General features: G+C 33.5%; 2 protein-coding genes and 1 long non-coding RNA gene across 3 annotated transcripts; 1 reads left to right on the forward strand and 2 right to left on the reverse strand.

Moving 5' to 3' along the window:
• Positions 1-3,059: 3,059 nt before the first annotated feature.
• LOC136231990 (uncharacterized) lies at positions 3,060-3,760 on the forward strand. The gene is made up of 2 exons (XR_010690219.1): positions 3,060-3,193; positions 3,552-3,760. It is a non-coding gene; the product is annotated as an uncharacterized lncRNA (long non-coding RNA).
• A 734-nt stretch (positions 3,761-4,494) lies between these two features.
• On the reverse strand, positions 4,495-6,441 carry LOC136233644 (omega-3 fatty acid desaturase, endoplasmic reticulum-like). Its single transcript, XM_066023366.1, has 7 exons — positions 6,158-6,441; positions 5,990-6,079; positions 5,806-5,872; positions 5,621-5,713; positions 5,109-5,294; positions 4,815-5,033; positions 4,495-4,730 (listed from the first exon to the last, which is right to left on the reverse strand). The coding sequence occupies exons 1-7, from the start codon at positions 6,439-6,441 to the stop codon at positions 4,539-4,541; spliced, it is 1,131 nt and encodes a 376-aa protein (XP_065879438.1). The 3' UTR covers positions 4,495-4,538.
• Positions 6,442-8,964: 2,523 nt separating this feature from the next.
• LOC136234216 (serine/threonine-protein kinase OXI1-like) lies at positions 8,965-10,733 on the reverse strand. The gene is made up of 2 exons (XM_066024008.1): positions 10,195-10,733; positions 8,965-10,102 (listed from the first exon to the last, which is right to left on the reverse strand). Exons 1-2 carry the CDS (start codon positions 10,569-10,571, stop codon positions 9,208-9,210), a joined length of 1,272 nt encoding a protein of 423 aa, XP_065880080.1. The 5' UTR covers positions 10,572-10,733; the 3' UTR covers positions 8,965-9,207.
• Positions 10,734-21,471: the final 10,738 nt, after the last annotated feature.

Genomic DNA, 21,471 nt, shown 5'->3' on the forward strand with positions numbered 1-21,471 from the left:
TACCTTCAAAACAAAATTGAAAACAAATATGTTATATAAACTGAAAATAAATAAAATGTAAAAGTTGTATAAAAATAATGTGTAAACCTAGATTCGAAAATAAAATACGAAAAATAAAAATTTTGTCAAAAATTTTGGCGTATCCCCGGCAATGGCGCCAAAAACTTGTTGAGCGATTTCCGCAAGTGCACGGTTTCGCTTGTAGTAATAAAAATATCGATCCCACAGGGATACGTTTTTTAACGAAAAACTTATTTTTGAATCTATTAATTTCGAACTTGTTAGATTTACTATTGAATGTTAATGAAAAGTGAAATTTGTCTAATTGAATTTAGGAAAAATAATTGTTTAATTGAGTTTGTGGACTTTGAGTATTTGAAAATGCTAGAATAAGATTTTATATCAGAATATATCGATTGTTAGAAAAGTTTTCTGATTTAGGGATGAATTTTACAAAACAGGAACATTTAGAACTTTTAGAAAAACAAATAAATGTATTCGTTTGCATTGAGCAAAGAAAACAACTTAAACTTTGTATTAATTATGACGATGAAATAAATGACGGAACCTCTAATTAATTGGCTTTGAACGTGGCAAAACCCTTTAGCCGGCATAATGTCCTTAACCAAATTAAAACTCTACCGAGATAATAATTTGCCTAAGTGTTCAACAAAGTTTCCTTGTAATGATTTTGAATTAACTACGTTTTAATGAAAACACCAGCAATCACTTTAGTGGGTTGGTTACCATAAGTGTTGCATAACGATTTATCGAATAGAACGGACTTTATTAGATGAAATATAAATTGATACAAGTTTACAGAGAACATGGAGCATCGAGTTCTTCGAGGGCGTGCAAGTGAATGGCTGATCAGTCCTTTCCTTGGGTTTCCTTAGAGGTTGTCAGGCTCAGGGGCGAACACTCTACTCAATCTTCTCGCTGTAACTTCGTAATAGGGATTCGGTCGGCCTCTACCAAAATGCAAACTAAAACTGGAACAATGTCTAAACGCTACTGTGTTTGTAATTAAACTATAAACAATATGTGTACCTCATCTTGTTTTGTACAGAATCTAATTTCTAACTCTCGAATTGTTTTTACTTAGAACTTATACATTAGTTCTACGCTCTGATTCTATATCTATATTACATAACATTACATCGCATTTTTCTCAACATCAACTCTTTATTTATAGATGTTGAAGGGTTGTGATTGAAGTGATATGTCCTTTTGTGAAAAGACGTATTCGTTGGTAAAGAGTCGTGTCCGTTGTTAAGAATTGTGTTCTTTGTGAAGAGTCGTTTCTATCCACCCGAACGAACGCGTTTCTTGATTTTCAACATGTGTTCATTGCACCTTTGGCAGAATTCTGCACTTACCGAGAATGGGGATCCTCGGCCGTGAATGGGGGAACATCAAGTTAAGCTTTGGACGAAGGGAGGAAGTAGCTGAAGGACGCGTGTCGCGGCCGTGGGTGGTGGATTCGCGGTCGCGGCACGGTGCGTTTTTTCACTTCTTTGCTCTCGTTCGTGTCCTTGACTTGACGCTTTTGATTTACGTCGTCTTTGACTCCTTTTGTAGGGTTTTTCTTCTGTTTTTGATCCTTTTTCGTTCCTATTTGGATTTTACCAAATATTTAGGTACCTTGCAAGAAAGAAAGATATTCGAGAGTAAAAGTAATCTAAACAGATATAAATAACACAAATTTGTAATAAAAATGATGTAAATATTAATGATATTTTAGGTATATTTTGGGCTTAACACATTTCTTCTGAAAAAATGTATCTATTGTTGATTATTTTTTCTTTCCACCTAAACCAAAATGAACACCATTCTTAACTTTTTTGTAGTGCAAACACAATTTTTAGTATATATCGTAGCAAGTAGTTTTTTAAGGTGATCATTGCTTGAAATACCTCTTTTAACGATACATTTGCGATAATGTAATTATCATCTGGTTCAGGATCATTTCCATCATTATTGATTGAATAATTTCTTCGTCTGTATGCATTTTACAATAAAAAATTATCTATAAAATAATAAATATTGATTTATCGATAAATTAATAATTTATTCATTTATCGAAATCTCGCTTAATGAATATTTTTTTCGGTCCAAATGATATGTATTTATCGAAGTTTTACTGTATATTTAACACATTTCATTTCAATCCGGTCTCATCTAATCCAATTCAGCTATCGATCTTATTCCGGATAAAGTTCAGGCTAGTTCTTGGACAAAAAGTCAACAGTCCACCTATCGGCGACCCAATTTAGTCGCTAAATAGAACGACATCGGTCACTAAATCTATACATGTTCGTAAAAATGAGCAGCAAAATTCATCGTCGCTATCTCTGAAACGGCGGCACTTCCTTCAATACGTCGGTGACAGATCGTTCCAGCAGTGCTGGTGATCCTTCACTGAACTATAACGGTGGTTCTTCCTCCATGGATCCGTTTTGTTTCAATGAAGGTAACCGTCTCTGCCTTCGCTCTTTTTAAGATTGCTGAGCCCCATCTTCTTCTAATTTTTTCTAATTACCCTAATTTTTTTATTAGAAGACGAGCCTTGGTAAACATTGTTATCTTTCTTGCAAAAAAAAAAATGACAAGCCAATGCGTCCAGTACATCCGTGTGGTGGATCCCTCTTAAACCATCGCTTAAGCGGCGAGTCGCCGGGCCTTCTGTACCCTAATTTTTTATGGGAAAGTTACACAGAAATTCATTTTCTAAAAACTATTTATAACTATGTCAAGTCATAATTTTGGATTATATCAAACCAGTAAAATCAGTACTTTTAATATAATTTAAGGATTAGAATTTATAAATTATAAGTCTATAATATATTTTTTAGGGTTTATGATTTATGAATTGGAGTCTGGAACTTCTAAATCATGGTGTAAAATCATAATATATAGAAAATAATGACATATTAAGAATTAAGTTTGATGATATGACTTAGTTGTGATTTTGTATTAATTATGATATTCATGTATTTGACCCATTTTTTATTAATTGCCCAAAAGTGTAGATAGCCCACCCAATATTCCAAATTGCAACTCCGAACAAATAAAGAAAGAAAATTGAGGGAGAGAGGAAGTAAGGAACTAAAGGAATCGAAGAATGTAAAGGAGGAGACTGGAGACAGATGACGGAAAGGAGACATCGCCGCCAGTTCTGCTGGTCAGATAGGTTTCTTACAGCTCTTATTCTTTTTTTTCCTGGCAATTCGAAATTACCCAATTAAGTTTTTTACTGTTGATTTTGTTCTCCTGGGTTCAGGTTTTGTTGTTATATGTGTGATGGATTTTGAATTTGAATTGGGATTTTCCAAATTTATCAGTTTACTAGCTTGATAGCTTATTCAGTTTTTCCAATTTCTTAAAATAGTTAAGGGATGAATTTTTTTTTTTTGGAGCAACTTTTCCCATTTTGAGTTTTGAAGGAAAGAAAAGAAAGCAAGAGTGCTATACTTGTATGTATTAACTACTGAAGTTGAGTAGCAAAATTTCCTCATTTCTAATGTTGTTTTTGTCATTTCTCTGCTCAGGTCCACGAAGACATCATAATGCTCAAGATTTTCAGGTAATTTATCTCTAGTGAAAGACAACTTAGTTAATATATAATAGATTTTCACTCTTAACATGAGCATACACCTTTATTAGTACTCTTGTTTTCTATCATGTGCTAAATGTATGTGACACTGTTTGTTAATATACTCTTATTGAATATATTATTTTTACATCTTTGCATTGCAAATTTTGTCAAATTTCATGTGAAAAAACTCAATATGTTCAATCGGCATTGCATTTTGAGAATTATTTGTCTTTACTGATGGATCGACACTTTTCTATTTTCCTTGGTTTTCTGGGTATTTCTCAAAATGTTGTTGCTCATGGGTACAATATGGGTGATGGGCTTGGTGTTGTGATACTGATGCTAAGAGAAAATGCTAGACTCTCATGTCCCTGTAATCATCTTTTCTTGGCTTTTTTCTAAAACTTATTGCTCTCAAATGAACCATAGTTAGATGTTGAAATTCTGAACACAAAAGGCATGATTGTTCAATTATGTAAATGATAAATCACATTCAGCAGTAGCTTCTTTGCTTCAAAAATTAATAGTTTATGCTGGAACAGTTTTAGCAACAACAACTGCTTATTGACAATTTTCAAAGCTTAATACATTAGAGTCCTGCAATCGGCTAAATAATACGATTAGTCCTCTGAACTTGTTTTTATGCCACAATTTCTTATTGACAACTTTTCAAAGCTTAATACATTAGGGTCCTATAATCGGCTAAATAATGCGATTAGTCCTCTGAATTCAGAGGTGGAAGCTTGTGTGTTTCTACTCATCCTCTTAAAGAAAAACCAAACTAAAAATGCATGATTTTAGATTAATTTGGTATTGAAACCCAAAAAAGGAGACATTATTATTAAAATAATTGTCAAAAGCACCACAAGTGCTTTCTAAATCCTTAATATGCTACACTATAGACTATAGTATGATGAGTCCCATTACAAGTTGTGAGTGATCAGAGTATCTTCGCTTTACTTAATTTATACATTGCAGGGTCAGTCTGATAATACACTATCTCTCCATAGTCACTCACATAATGATCTTCTGTTATGCTTCTTACTAAACTGTCCAACAAATGAAATGGAAATGCCCCTGACTTCTTTGGTTCTCTGTAGTACTTTCCCAGCACTGACTTTGCTGCCTTTGTCTGCATAAAACATTACATCAATCATATTTTATAAACTTACGGTTGTTGTTGAGCTCTCAATCAATTATAATCGTTTGTAGTTACCGCTTCTACTAAGTGATAGTGTGGGATTTGAGGAAAGAGATGATGAATGACGTGTGTTCCTATGTCATGATGGATATTATTGAAAATTCCGTAATCTCGATCTACTGTTGTAAGTCCCCCGCGTAAATAGCTCCATTCCTCCCCGCGGTACCAGGGAAGTTTACGATCATGTCCATGGTGATGCAAGTATGTAACGATATCCAACCACATAACAAATATCTTCCAAAATTTTGGAAATTAATTAGATGATTATGAATTCAATAATTAAGAGCAAATTAATTGTTTTGAACTTACTGCATAAGGGACACCATAGACCTTAAGGACTTGAAGATGACCAAAAATGTAGCAGGAAGAGAGGAGCAAAACTACCATCATAAGCCAACATAGTGTTGAAGTTAACACAGCTTTTCTTTCACTAGGAGAAAACAGTTCACTGTATGGATTGAAATGTGAACCTTCTTTTCCTGGACTTCTCGTCCACTGTATATGCCAAATATAATTAAGATTTATTAATATATATAACGTAGTCATGGAATGGTTTATTCAACTTTCATTTTTATTTCAATAAAGTCTTTCCGGCTAATTAATACACTGAAAAACTGATATAGCAGCCATGTTGGAAAAACTTATTTTTATGTATGAGATGATAGCCACGTGTAAACTTTCTATTTAACTTTTCTCTTAAAATAATTGGTGGGAGAGCTTTGTCCGACTCAAATTAAGATTACTCTAGGATATAATCTGTGATGGCTTAAGGTAAAAAATGAGTAGTAGATCTGATAAAATTGGATGAACAAGTGGCTTACCAGATAGAAAGGGTATGCAAACATGGGGAGAGGCATAGTGAATCTCATCACCCGAGTACGTAGATCTAAGCTCTTATATATCTTTTCAGGAAGCTGATTAGTATGATAAATAGAGATTAATTAATATTAATTCCTCATCATTTATTTGCTTAATCTAGATCCATAAAAAAGATTAAAGAACTTGCCGGAACCCATGACTCATCCTTCTCAACATTTCCATGATTCTGATGGTGAGTTCTGTGGCTGATTCTCCTGCAAAAAATAGAAAAATGAACACAACAAAAATGGCTTAGATTGAGGAATTATGGATCTCAAATCGCTCAACTCGGATGAGATTAATTATAAAAAAAAAGAAGAAGATGAGTTTACCATCCATGGTAGGGTACAAGAATTGAGGAATGCAGAAAATGGCCCATTACATTATTTAGGAAGGAGCTATCAGAAAAGCTTCCATGTCCACTGTAATTAATCCAAAAGCACACAATTAGTGGAATAATTAAAAATGAAAGGATCCTTATTAATTAATGTTAATATTACCAGTCATGACCAAGAACGAATATAGCCCAAAACATGGTCCCCTGAGAAATCCAATAGATTGGCCAAAACAAGCATGAATTGAAGAAAAGAGCAGAAGCAGCCAAAGTAAAAACGACAAGGACATCTCTTAAAACATAAGTGAGAGATCTCCATGGATTTTTGACCCAACAATGCTTAGGAATTGCAGCTCGAATCTCAGCAATTTTGAAAGGAGGAGGGTTGCTCGGATCAAAATCATTATCATCACCATCAGGGTTGAGAGAAGAGGGATCTTGGACAGTCATAGTTGATGATAAAATAAAGCAAATTAAGTTGAAGCAGAGTTATATATAATTAATTAAACAAATTAGTATTGATCCATGTAATTCTCTCCTCCTAATAAAAATGCAGATGAGATCCTGATTGCTATAATGCTGGGTCAAAAATATCCATGCAAATCTCTCACCCCCATAACCGTTATCTTGCTTTTTCTTAAATTATCATTTCCAAACTCACACCAAAATTTCATAATATCATTATTTCATCAACTCAAATCATGTTATATTAAACCTGGTCCATATTAAAACTTCTCCACCTATATATGTATATATTTAAAAGTTGAAGTCTCTTAACCTGGAACCCTCCATTTTGAAGTAAAAATGCAAACATGAGTATAAAAATGAGCAACCAAACACCTCATTCATCTTCCCTATCTTTTTCGTTTCTTCTATAATAAACTCTCTCTGTAAATTATAAATCATAACCAACCATTAGAGAATTTTTTGAGATTGCTTCAATTTGAATGTTTCATACAGTAATAAAGTAATTTCTTTCATTTCCTTTCATTTACCTACATTATAATTGTTTATTGTGTACTTTATTTTGTTTTGTTTGATGTTTGGGCTCAATTTGTAGGATTTTTAGGACGCTACATATCAATCCTCATTTTCTATATAATTGAAATATTTATTTGTTTATGGAGAGTTGAGTTTCAATGGTAGTTTGGTAAGTTCTTAATGATTATCTAATTTTCATTTTTAAGGCATTAATGTTCAAAAATGTTAATTTGCCTCTTAACATTTCTTTAATTGTTAACTCTAGTCTATAGTATAAGTTAATTTGCCTCTTCCTCTTAGCAAAATGAACAAAGAAAAATGAAATATGTTCATAGTACAAGTTGTTAGAAAAATGTTAGTTAAAATTATTATTATTTAAATTTCTTCGATTTCTAAAACTGTCAAGCTTAATGAATCTAACTAATAGAGTTAATTTCACATATTAATTCTAAACTTTCATTGTATTGAGTGGTTTGAGATTTAATTCTCATTAATTCAAATTAATTCATAGACTTAGTACTTTATTAAGGAAAATCAATTTTTTAATTAATGGGCCAAAAACATTTCCACTCTCCTACGTATATGTCCATATCTTGTCATTTTCTCTTATTAAAAAAACGAGATAGAGAAAATTCTCTGCCAAATTTCTTTTTCATCCCTACATTTTCATTTTATGTTCCCCTATTCGTTTCGTGTTCTTAATTCCGATGATGATTATCAACAGATGATTAGTACAAATTACACATATGTTGTATATTGGGAGATGGTTTCTAATTGCGGCAAAAATTATCTTAAGGACACGAATTTCATAAAGTCCTAGATTTCTTCATTTCTATTCACTAAAGGTTTAAGGCTTTCTATAATTTTGTTATCATTACTGTAAATTCAGATTAATAATATTATATGTTTTATTATTGTTATTGTATTCTTTTTGAATTAATATTATTAACATAAGTTGGGACACTTTAGTGTATAATCTTTATTACTGTAAATTTAGATTAATAATATTGTATGTTCTATTATTGTTATTGTATTCTTTTTGAATTAATATTATTAACACAAGTTGGGTAAATTACATACGAGTTTTACAACATTTACCATGTTTCACACTTTAGTGTATAACCTTCATGACATACAAAATGTCACAACCTTATGGTGACTTCTCACTAAAGTGTGTAGCTGAAAATTATGACCGGTCAATATGACACCTAAACACTTTTGATAACTTTAAAGTAAAAAAAGTGGAACCCTTTAGAGATGTAATGACCTAAGTAACCTAAGAAGGCGTTTAGTATTTAATGAGGATAGAGATAAGAATAAGTGTTGGGATAAGGATAAGGATAAAGATAAAAAATAAGATAATTGCAAATTATTATTTCATGTTTATTTTGTGGGATAAAGATTGAGATAAAATAATATATTTTACTATATTACTGGTGTGTTGGATATGGACGCTAGCAAGTGCACTAGGTTGGATGTAGATTAAGCCAAGTGCCGACTGTGTCGTATTCCACATGGATTGAGATGGAAATTGTGTAAAAGATTACCTTAATAGATACAAACCATATAGTGGGAAGATAAACAAGAATATGTGTTTGCTCATACATGTGTTCTAATCATACAAGAATGTTTTAATGCATAAGGTCCATGTTTCTTTATTCTCTAGTCAGTAAGGTCTGGTCTCTCATACTCCAAAGATACTAAAAATATTGAATAACCAAGTCTCTTTGCATTATTAATACTCAAGCATTAAGTTCTAGAAAGCATTTCATAAATGAAAACCATAATACATAACTAATCGCGTCTCCGTCAATAATCATGCATGTGTTTCCTCCGTCAAAAGCTGATATTGGGGATCCCACTGGATGTAAGCATGACTAAATAATCTGAATAATCATGGACAATTCTGCTCCACGTTCACGGCACCAGTGATAACTGGTTACCTGATTCTGCTTACATGTTCAAAGCAACTTCGTAATCTCGTTTAATGAATATTTTTTTCCGGTCCCAAGGATATGCATTTATCGAGTTATACTGTAGTACAATATATTAACTTACCAATTACAACTTATATAATTAATGTTTGACAAGTAATACATTCAGTTATAAGGAAGTCAGTTAATAATTTGATGATTATATAAACAATATATACTTTGGCTTTGCATTTACATATCAAAATAAAAAATTAATCAAAAATTAATGTATGCAATTAAGATAAAAAAGAACAAAAAGAAGTTAAAAAACAAGAAAATTGTGATTTTCAGGAGTATTATCTAGTCCATTTACCCACACCCCTTTATTAGTATTAGTACCTTCATCTTGTTGAGGAAGCTGCTTCTGCTTCTGCTTCTCGTTTTCATCTTCTTTATCTTTCTGGTTTCCAACTTCATCTCCTCCGAATATTCGTTGGACAAATGACTCTACATCTATTTTCATTATTCCCTCTTTGCCCTCCGTAACCCAAAACTCATGGCTCGTCGGCGGAATGTAAGGTGGTCTTGACAATTGCATTAGCATTTCCCAATTTATTCCTTCAAAAAATTCATGCCTCTTTATTTCTTCAAGCTTTATCCTCTCTCTTGGCTCCCGAACCAGTAATTTTCTTATCAGGTCTCTCAACGGCGTCGCTTCACCCACCAGATCTGGTGCTTTTGTTAATATTCGAAAAAACGTCTCCTTCCTATTCGACCCTTTAAACGGCGTCACTCCGTATAACATCTCATAAATAACCACTCCCAAAGACCATATATCAACAGCGAAATCGTGGCCGTAACCCTGGATGATTTCCGGCGCTACATACTCTTCCGTCCCGACGAAGGAATTCGACTTCTCTGTCGCTTCGGGTTCCGGAACTATGGGATTGTCATCGGAGGAATCATCGGGTGTGATTCCGGAGTTGCAGAATCGGCTAAAAAAAGAGCGTCTTCTCCGGAAGGGGTGTTGTTTGGCGCCTAGGTCAGATGAAGGAGATTTATGCCGGCTTGGTGAGATTTTGGTCGAGAGATCGAAATCGACGAGCATTATATGGCCATTCTCCTGAACTAGGATGTTTTCAGGCTTCAAATCTCTGTACGCTATACCGATTTTATGCAGATACTCCAATGCGAGAACCAATTCCGCAGAGTAAAATCTGAAATTGAAATTTCATAATCGAATTCAGCAAACAAATCAGTGCTTAGAATTGAAAATAAAAAATAACAATGAGAAGAAAAGAATATCGACCTTATAATATCAACAGAGAACGTGCTCTCCGTCTGTTGCTTTCTGAGATAATTAAGATCCCGTCCGGGACAAAAATCAATAGCGTAGGCAACAATTTTATCTGTAGCTAAAACACCACGCAAACTAGGCAAAAGAGGATGCTTAAAATGGCTGAGAACTTGTCTTTCAAAACAAACTCTTTTATATTCATTTCCGGTAGATACATCTTTATTCTTCTTCTCAATCAAATCTCTCAGAATGACCTTCAAAGCCCACAATTGAGGACATTGATCTTGTTTAACCAGAAAAACAAGGCCTTTGGCTCCACGACCGAGAGGAGATATAACCTTGAGATCTTCCAAATTCAAAATAGGAACGATTTTATCAAGACTGTTCATTATAAGATCGATTGGAGACCGATCGCCTCCTCAAGAGCAAAACCACAAACCAGGAGACGATTCTTAATTTGATAATGGTGTTGCCTCTTATAAAGGAAAAAGGGCAAACTTAGAAAATTTGATGAGTTGTGTTTTGTGCTATGAATTTGTAAGTGTTGCGCTGTGAATTTGTATTTTTATTATTTTATTTTAAATAATAGTAATATCTTAATAGCTAAGAGAACGGGTGAATCCAGGAATTATATATTTTATTATTTCGTAATTTACAAGTCAAATTGAAAAACACGTAAGTATTTTCTGTTATTTTGAATGACGTGGCAAAAAGTTAGGAGTTTTGTGATTCATTGAGCTTCTAGAAAGAAAGGAAGAAGAATGTTGAAAGTTGAGCGGTAGATAAAAATAGCAAAATATGCGTGGGTGGGTTTGGCTTGTTTGTATTTTTCAAAATTATAAACTGAATTTGCGGTTTCTAATGCCAATTTTGAATTGATAATAAGGAATTACAACACGTGAATATGTATATCTGTTTTTTTAAGTACAATAATAAATCATTAAAAGCTGACAAACATTTAGTTTGAAGTTGTTTTTTTTTAGTAAATACAGTGTAAATAGATTAACGGTATTAAACAAAATCAAATGACAGTTAAATTTAAAGTGTAAAGAGTTTTTTTTTTTTTTTGGTTTATGTTTAAGGTTAATTTAAAATAAATTTCTTATGGTTTTATTTTTATTTTTAGATCGGTTTCTGTAGTTGTAGTTGGTAAAAGTTTTGTTTTTCTAAATTAGCTAACGACTTTAAAAAAATTTCAAAAATTAAAGTTTTTTCATATTATATTTACTATGAAACCGCATTTTTTATTTTTCAAAATCATCATTTCTTAGAGTTTTCGGTCTCTAAATATTAACTTTCCCTCTCATAAAAAATACACCTAAATGACCTCAAACCTAAAAAGTCGAAGAATTAAAGTTACTTAAAATATCATTTAATTCTTAAAATTTTTTATTTTGAGATCGTTATCGGTCAAAATTGAAAAAATAAAAAAATTGTCAACCAAATGTACCGATCTGTAAAAATATGAAACCGCGGAGTTTTATTTAAAATTAACTCTTATCTTTATTTATTTTATAAATTAACTCATTTATTATCTAATTGTCGCAAATAAATCCCAAAATAAGAACTAACAAAGTATTTATTAGAGGAGATAAAGACACGAGGATAGAGATAAAAAAAAACTGAGATGAGTTATCTCATATTTGTTTTAGAGGTCAGGAAGATAAGAAAGTGATATGCGTCTTATCCCTCAAATCCTATACTAGCGGAGTGGTATAAGGAAGTGAGATGAACTCCTGCGATTTTAATAGGATGGAAAAGTTTATATTATCTCTCAAATTAATGTTATGTAGTTTAAATAAGGTTAAAATAGTAAAACATATTATTTTATCCCTATTGATATCATGCATACCAAACATTAAATAATAATTTTCGACTATCATATGTTTATCTCATCCTAATTATTTATCATTATCTCTATCTCAATAGAATACCAAACCCCCGTAAAACAAATCATTCGTCTATCTTATTTTCATCATCAACAAACAATGATTGCATCTTCTCCTATTCCGATTTACGCTTTTCTATTTATATTCCTAAACCCCCTCAAGATTCCATTTGAGGGTGAAATCGGAGTACTTAGACAGCAGGATGAGAAGAGAAAGTAGGAGCCCAATTAGAGAAGTAGACCAGAACTCATCAATATATTCAACAATGATAAGAGACCAAATGGGTTTGCCATTATGAAGGAGAACTGAGATTTTCTCGTGGACGGGATTAAATTGAAGAAGTGGAATTTTAGATCCAAAAGTTCTTGTTCGGAGGGTTTGTTTATGATAGGCCTAATGCTCTCATATCCTTTTTAACTTATTGAAATTGGTCATTTTATCCATAACTTATCGAATATCTTATTTACCTCCTTAACTTCATAAAAACGGTATTTCTCACCTCTCAACTTGTCCATTTACCTCCAACTCATTGAATATCCTATTTACCCCCATTAACTCCATAAAAGTAGTTTTTCTCACCCCTTACAATCCAAGTTGATACAATTTTTTAAACGTAAACCTATATTGGTGTTATTTTGTAAATGGAACATAAATTGATACTTCCCAAAAACCATTGGTCTATTTTGGTACATTATCCCTATATATAATATCTTTTAACTTGTTTATATTAATGTTCTTATTATTTATTATTTGTATCTTTTATACATTCTTTCTCTTTTTAACTTTTTTGGGTAGTTAAATTTTGATTATCTAATTATTGTAACACAATATTATTGTAATAAAGACATGAAGGATCAATATAATTATCAAATTAAAATAAAATAAAAAGTTGATATTAAAAAAATATATTTTTAAACTCATTTGAATAAGTCCTATTAATTCTGCACTATAAAGGGGTAAGAAATATCACTTTTTATAGAGTTAAAATGGTAAATAGAACATTCGATAAATTGGGGAAGGATAAAAAAACAAATTTGGACAAGTTAACGGGATGAGAAACACCATATTTATGGAGTTAAGAGGTAAATAAGACATTCGATAAGTTGGATGGATAAAATGATCAATTTGGACAAGTTAAGAGGGCTGAAGGAGCATTAGACCTTTATGATAATTAGATAACAACGGGATTAATTTATAAAATAAATAAATATAAAGACAAAAATAACATATTGTCCTTTGACTTTAACTGTTATTGGACTTTTTTTATACTGTTGCTTAGTTTGTATTGTGTTTGCTAACGGAATTAATACCAAGGTACATTTTGTCAACTTTTTTAATAGGGTTTATTTTTACACTTTTCCATTTTTTCAGAGGTTTGTCAATAGATAATTACTATTTTAATGCACCAATCTTATATCATTTTCAATTCAACCCAACATCGAATTGAATTTATACTGAGAATAAGAATGAGATTTGATGGTTGTTAGCTTTCAAACCATTATCAAACCGTATCTCATTTTGATGAATATAGTTTTTCTCCTATAAATTTGATACAACATCAAATAATATTTTATTATTATCTTTTTTATTTTTTTTATACATGTAAATAGAGTACATTACTCAGGACCTAGCCCCTCCATTTTACAAAAAAAAAAAAAAAAAAAAAAAAAAAAAAAAAAAAAAAACATTACAACAATGGTACCTAAACCTTATCTTAGTTCACACTTTGGTATTTATATTCATTTTGTCTCAAAACTATACTTCACTAAAGATAACTGGATAATTTAGTACTTTTAACCGGTCAACACGAGTTTGACAGGTAAATTACATCAATGGAACCTGAACTTTACTCATATTCGCACTTTGATACCTGAATTCATTTTGATTTAAAAATACATCTTAAGTAATAATGAGTAGAGAATTAAGTACATTTGACCGGTAAGTGACCGGTCAAAGTGAGTTTGACCATTTTTACACAAAAATTTAGGACCCACTAAAATCTCAACTCTCTCTCATTTTCATTTGCATTCTCTCTCTTCTACCACTCTTCGATTTCTTAGTTTTAAGGATTAAGAAGATACTCATGTACCAAAAAAATAAAGTTAAGAAAAAAAATTTAAAACACTCATACTTTCTTTTTCTTAGGTTCATTTGTTGTACAAGTAAATTATTATCAATATTGTAGTAATTAACTTTTAAGAGTTTGGAACCAACACTAACTTCTATTGAACAGGAAATTTATACAGCAATACAAACATCAGTTACAACTGACTTCCATAACTTCTCCTAAACATAAGCAATAACTGAATAACTTCTCCTGAATTCAAATAATTAAATAAAACATTATCTGCTAATAAATTAACTAAGGCACGTTTCCAACAAACTCCTCATTGCCTTAGTATTTACAAACACCCAATTTGTTTCTCAAATATTCGAATCTTCCTTTTGGAAGACCTTTGGTAAGCACATCTGCAATCTGCTCCTTTGTTTTGCAATAAATCAGTTTGACTTCACCATCTTTCTGCTTGAAGTGATAGAGTTTGATGTTGAAATGCTTTGTTTTCTGTTAAGCCCAAAATATACTTAAAATATCATTAATATTTACATCAGTTTTGCTACGAATTTGTGCTGTTTATATCTATTTCGAGTACTTTTACGTTCGCATATGTTTCTTTCATGTAAAGTACTTAAATATTTGGTAAAATCCAAATAGGAACGAAAAGAGGTCAAAAACGAAGGAAAAACCCTAAGTTAGGAGCCAAAAGACGAAGAATTCAGCACACCAATACGAGGAGCCGAGAAAAATATTCCAAGTTCTCGGTAGAGAATTCAAATTCTCGGTAGAGACTATGGGTCGCGACTGAGAATCAAAATTTTCGGTCGCGACATGCTAAATTCTGGCGCCTCTCTCCTTTATTTCGAAGAGAAATCAACAGTTCCCTATTCTCGGCTGAGAATTTCCATTCTCGGTAAGATCGGAAATTCTGGCAGCACTACATTCACATGTTTAAATTCTAAGAAATGCGTTCGTTCGGGTGGATAGAAACGTCTCTTCGCAGTAGACACGACCTTTCAAACACGACTCTTCAACATCTATAAATAAAGTATTGATTCAGAGTTGAATATAAGAGAGTGAGATTTGTAAGATTAGTGCAGAAGTTATGCAGAAACTCTGACTTAGAAATGAGTCAGAAATTAGATTCATTTCTGTAAAGTAATTTGCCGTACACACATTGTTTATCAAATAATTACATACACAGTAGCATTTAGATTTAGATTAAGATCAGTTTATATTAGTTTACATTCTGGTAGTTGACGATCCATCTCTATTCTGAAGATTCAGCGAGAAGATTAAGTAGCGGATTCGACGCCGGAGCCTGACAAACTCTAACGAGGTTTGAGGAAAGGATTGACAACCTGGAACTTGAATGTCATTTTGAATGCTTCCATGCTTTCTGTTCTCTATAAACTTGTATCAAATTCATACTTCATCTAATAAAGTTCATGCAATTCAATAAGTTTTTATGTAGCACTTCTGTAATTGATCCGAAGTGAGTTCTGGTGTTTTCATTAATATGTAGTTGAATTCAATATCTTTACAAGGAAACTTTGTTGAACACTTAGGCAAATTAATTCTTATGCAAATAAGTATTAATTTGGTTAAGGTAGCAATCTAACCCGACCGTAGGAGGATTGTCTGCGGTTCAAAGCCTTTTAATTAAAGGAGTTTACGTTATTACACTTTTATAATTTACACAAAGTTTAAAGTTGTTTTCTTTGCTTAATGCAAACGAATACATTTATTCTCTTTTTCTAAACACTAAACGTTTCTGTTTTGCAATTCATATTCAAAACAGAATTGATTTCTAACATTCTACATATTCTAATCTGATTCTTATTAATTCAATCTCAAAACCAAAATTCAATTAACGATTTTCCATATTATAAACCTAAAACGTGAGTCAAACTGAATTAAAATAAGTTTTTGTTAAAAAGTGTTCCATGTGGGATCGATATCTTTTTATTACTACAAGCGAAACCGTGCACTTGCGGAAATCGCTTAACATTTTCCCATGGAAATGGGATCTTTAGAGATTGCAATAGCTGCTTGATTGTCTACAAATATCTATGTTGGCTGAAACTGCTTCATATCTAAATCTGCTAAGCGTATTTTAATCAAATCTCAACACTCCCTCTTGATTCAAAGTTTGTTTTGATGATGTACTTCCCATCACCATTCTAGAATTGGAGCACTTCTCTCCAAATGCTTTATATTGGTGCACATCTCACAAATTTCAAAACAATGTTTCTTCTTCTTCTTCTTCTTCGGCAACATGTGTCAACTTGACACTTTCTTCAGACTTTGTTCTACAATTCTTTTGAATATTCCCAAACCTTTTGCACTTGTGACACTGAGGCTTCCCTTTGTGCCAGCAATCATCTTCATGGTGATCGGGCTTGCTACAGATAGCACATTTGGACTGAGCTTTTCCTTTTGAAGATGAACCCTTTGCCATATAAGCACCTTCAACTACTTGTTGAGTTCCTTCTTTTCTTAAACTTCTTCTTTGCTCTTGTGCATGTGGAGCATTGATTAATTCAGACAAGAAAATTTGACTGATATCTCTGGAATCTTCCAGAGATGAAATTTTTGCCTCAAATCTTTCGGGCAAACTTACAAGAACCTTCTCTACGATCCGGCTACCGGGTAGATCTTCTCCCATCAATCAGATTTTATTTATCACCGTCATTAGTTTATCAGAAAAATCTTGTAGAGCCTCCTTTTCTTCCATTCTCAAAATCTCGAAATCTCTCTTTTGAGATTTAACAATTGCATTCTTCTTGTTCTATCATTGCCATGATAGAGACCCTTCAAAGTATCCTAAGCTTGTTTGGCAGTTTCACAGCCCATAATTCTTGGAAAAATGGACTCAGCAACACCGGCATGGATTTGAGACAAGGCTCTTGGACCTTTCGTTTCTTCATCTTCATGAGCTCGAATTTGATTGAGTGTCAGATTGTTTCCAAGAGGTTGTATTTCCCTCTCAGTTTCAACCCACTGCCATAAGCCAATACTTTTCAAGTGGGTTTTCATTTTGATTGCCCAAACTTGATAATTTTCTCCTTCAAAGATTGGAGGTGAAAGATTTGATGGATTATTTGTTACCATCTTTCTCCCTCTCACTCACAAGTCCCTCAAGATAAAAAAAAATGCTCTGATACCAATTTGTAGTAATTAACTTTTAAGAGTTTGGAACCAACACTAACTTCTATTGAACAGGAAATTTATACAGCAATACAAACATCAGTTACAACTGACTTCCATAACTTCTCCTAAACATAAGCAATAACTGAATAACTTCTCCTGAATTCAAATAATTAAATAAAACATTATCTGCTAATAAATTAACTAAGACACGTTTCCAACAAATATTATACCTTCTTCATAGTACTTCAATGTTTATGTCTCAAATCTGAAAGCATTTCGATCTCCATATTGAATTCATCAATCCCTTGTTCTGATTGAGGGTTTGATCTTTTTGATTGCAACTTTCTCATATTCATCAATGTAACTTTTATAAACATTTTCGAATCCTTCAACACCGATAACATTCTTCTCCTTGAAATTTTAATAGCTTGAATTCTCATATGGAAGCAATATGAAATTATTTTGCTTAAAACATGTTTATATAATGTTTGATATTTTAAAAAATGCTGAAAAATGACATTTTAAGAATATTGGTTTGATTTATGGTATTTTGCATATAATGCGCATATTTAATATATTTGGAATAAGAATTACATTTTCTTTTATTTAGCTAAATTTCCCTTATAAAATTGCGGTAACGATCCTTTGGATAGTGACTAACCAAGTTACGGTTAGATATGGACTTAATAGAATTATAAGTTTCTAAAATTCTAATAAGTCGATGTCTAAGGGTGACGGTGATGATAATGAGGGAGAAAATTCGTCCAAATAAAAATTAGAAACCCTAGATTACATATCCTAGACCCCTAATTTATAAATTCTAATTTTTAAAATATATTAAAATAATAATTTTTTATGAAGTGGAGGGGCTATGCCCGAGATCAAAAAGACAAAACAACTAGATTCGAGTCATCCGAGGAAGACACGAACCACTAATATCAGAAAATATAATATCTTGGATGCCTACAAGAGGCTCATCACACTTGTGAAGACCCAAAGACAATCGCCGTACGTAGTTTGTCATCCAATCCTCTGCATGACTCCCTTCACGAAATACATGAATCAATCTCACTTCCCAATCTAGCGCATACATCTCAGGACATTTAGCAATAAGCTAATAGGACCGATACGCGCTCATAACGTCTTCCTTCACCATGCGTATAACACCTAGAGAGAAAAGACCTCATAACTCTGCTAGTACCGCTGTGAAAACTCCTAAATTAGTTGCATAGCCACCTACCCAGCCTCCCTTATCATTGTGAAATATACCTCCAACTGATGTCGGGCTGGGGTTACCCTTACCCGCACCATCACTATTCAATTTAATCCACCCAACATCCGACAGTCTTTAGCCTACTAACACCTCCATCCTCGTCCCATTTTATAACAACTATTCAAACAGGAAAGCAGCCCTGAACCCGACAATCTGACTTTACAGAAAACTGGCATTGTCCGTGCAGATATCCCCTAATCGCTCAAATATTCACAGACACCTCTAGCATCGCAACCACCATACAATCATTACAAAGGTCACCAGCCAATCCCCACTCTTTTTCAAATCCTAAGATAAACAGTTCCACCATATCCATTCCTCTAATTTACTACTAAAAACACCATTCTCTCGTCCCCCGGGATCCACAGAATACACACTGTCTTGGCCCACGGGCAATCCCGAATAATATGCAATGTCGACTCAGGCAGACCATAAAAAGAGCAGGAGTAGTCGTCACATAACCATCCCCACACCCTATTAAAATTTGACAAAACTCCATTCATCAGGATAAGCCAGATAAAGAAACGGAGCCATTCCGAAACTGGTAGAATCAACACTTGCTTCCACGATAGGGAGTCAATAAAGCCACTCGTATGAGCCTGTGTCAGTTGGTAAGCCATTTTAACCGTAAAAATTCCCAAATCCTTCAGTTTCCATCTCCATAAATTAGCAGCCTTATTATCGGGGAAAACAACCATAGACGCAAATTGTAAAAGATCAGTAGCAGGCAGAAACATCCCGATAGCATTCCAATCCCACCCTCCGTCAACTCTCCAATAAGTTAACACCGAATGATTCACAACGATATCAAATAACAAAGAACTACATATCTCAGTAAGAGTATAGCCTCCCTTGCACAAGTCAGTCCAAAACCGAGTTGTAGCTCCATTAGACACGAGCCTTTTTATTCATGCCTTAAGAAGTGTAGAAACTTTTACAATACAACACCAGATATAAATCGGATTTGATCCAACCTGAAACCTTTCCACACCTTAGTAGCCTCTTACATACCACTTTAGAAGAGTCTGAACCCAAAGTGTATTCTCCTCCATGAGTACTCGCCAACTGAGCTTCGTAATTAAGGCGAGATTGAAATGCCCAGAATGTCGGATCCCCAATTCACAACACCTTCGAGGGCGGCAAACCAACTCCCAATTCACCAGATGGAGCCTATGCCGACTGTCAGACCCCTCTAGAAAAACACCTATTCAGTAGGTCTAGTCTCCTAAAGACACTTACATGCAATAAGGTTGTCTCTATGGAATATGTTGGTATCGAGGCCACCGCCATCGTAATCAATATCGTCCATCCTACAACTGAAAAACAACGCGATTTCCACCCGTTCAAGTAAGCTTGCACCCTATCCACCACATGGTGAAATGCTTCTTTCGATACTCGTTCATGGATAAGCTGAACCATCAGATATTTGTCCAAGTTTGTCATACTAGAAATATTCAACTCTACACTAATTTATTTGCCCAACCGACCAAAAATGTTATCTGAAATAAAACACGGGAATTCGAGAAACTAACCTTTTCACCTGATGCTTTATAAAATACATTAAGAATATGTTTAATAACACGTGCCTACTCGACTGACGCTTTCGACATCAGTATAATATCATCAGCAAAGAAAATTTGTGAGAGGGGTGGATCCCCTTTCGAAATTGAAATAAGCTTCCATGTATTCATAAGATGGCATCAATAATGAGTTGGCTTAACCTCTTAATGCAGAGAACAAAGAAAATAAAGAGATTGAGGGTCACCCTAGCGGAGGCCTCGAGAATAGCAAAAAGATGTGGATGCCTCTCCATTCTAAGCATGCCATTTTCAGTGAAGAGACACACAACATGATCAAGCGAACACAGTGCTCAAGGAGACCCAGACACTTTAGAGTATCTCTTAAAAAAGCCCAACTAATTTGGTCATATGCTTTCTCCAGGTCTAACTTCAGAAATATAACCCTTTTTTGTACCTTTTTTCCTCTTTATATAATGCATAACTTTTGGTCCCGTGTAACGTGATAGTATTAGTTCCAAGGGGGGTTAGGAACTAATTAAACTTTTTACTTTAAAGGCTGACTTATTTTAGTATTTTAATGATATTACTCAGTTTCTAGGTCAGCTCCGCTGAGTGTGTTTTGAGACAGCTTTAGTCAGTTTACTAACTAGAGTTATTTAAGTTGTGAGTTGGGAAGCAACACTTAAGTCGGTTTCCAACTCAGCACTCGGATTACTCAGCTTTAGCGTGTACAGATTATTTTACTGAGCAGTGTTAAGCAAGCAATACATACATAAATATATTAAGAGAAAGGGTTAGAAGTTACTCAGCAGACTTATCCTGGTTCGGCCTCTCCGCCTACGTCTAGTCCCCGGAATCCTTCCGAGCTTGTTCAATCCTCTACTGAGCTCTTTAAAGGTAGAGCACAAACCTTTTACAATAGCAACTGAGTATGCAAGAGTACCATCCTCTATTCGTCTACTCAATCCTATCTACCACTGAGTACTATAACCGAGTACTCAGCTTCTCTCTACCACTGAGTACTATAACCGAGTACTCAGCTTCTCTAACCTTTTACAGATGATACAAGAATTGTTCTTACTTAATGAAGAACACTTTAGATGAATAAAATCACTCTAGACTTTTACACATTGATAGGAGTTGGTGTAAGAGCTTGCTTTTTCTTTTCAGACAGCTTCTATTTTGGATTTTACAAGTGAATTGACTTGAAGAAGATTTGCTTGTCTGTCTGTATCTCTTGTATGCGTGTCTTATCCAAGTGATGAATTGGCCTTTTTATAGTGATCTTGAGGCACCAATGATTTGAATTCCGACATAGCCGTTGTGGGGAAACGGTCTCCTTTCATCATCACTTGGTCAGCTTTCAGAGCTGCAAGCCAATCCTGTCTTCTGTTTTAG

Source organism: Euphorbia lathyris, chromosome 6 (genome assembly GCF_963576675.1).
Source record: "Euphorbia lathyris chromosome 6, ddEupLath1.1, whole genome shotgun sequence".
NCBI lineage: Eukaryota > Viridiplantae > Streptophyta > Magnoliopsida > Malpighiales > Euphorbiaceae > Euphorbia > Euphorbia lathyris.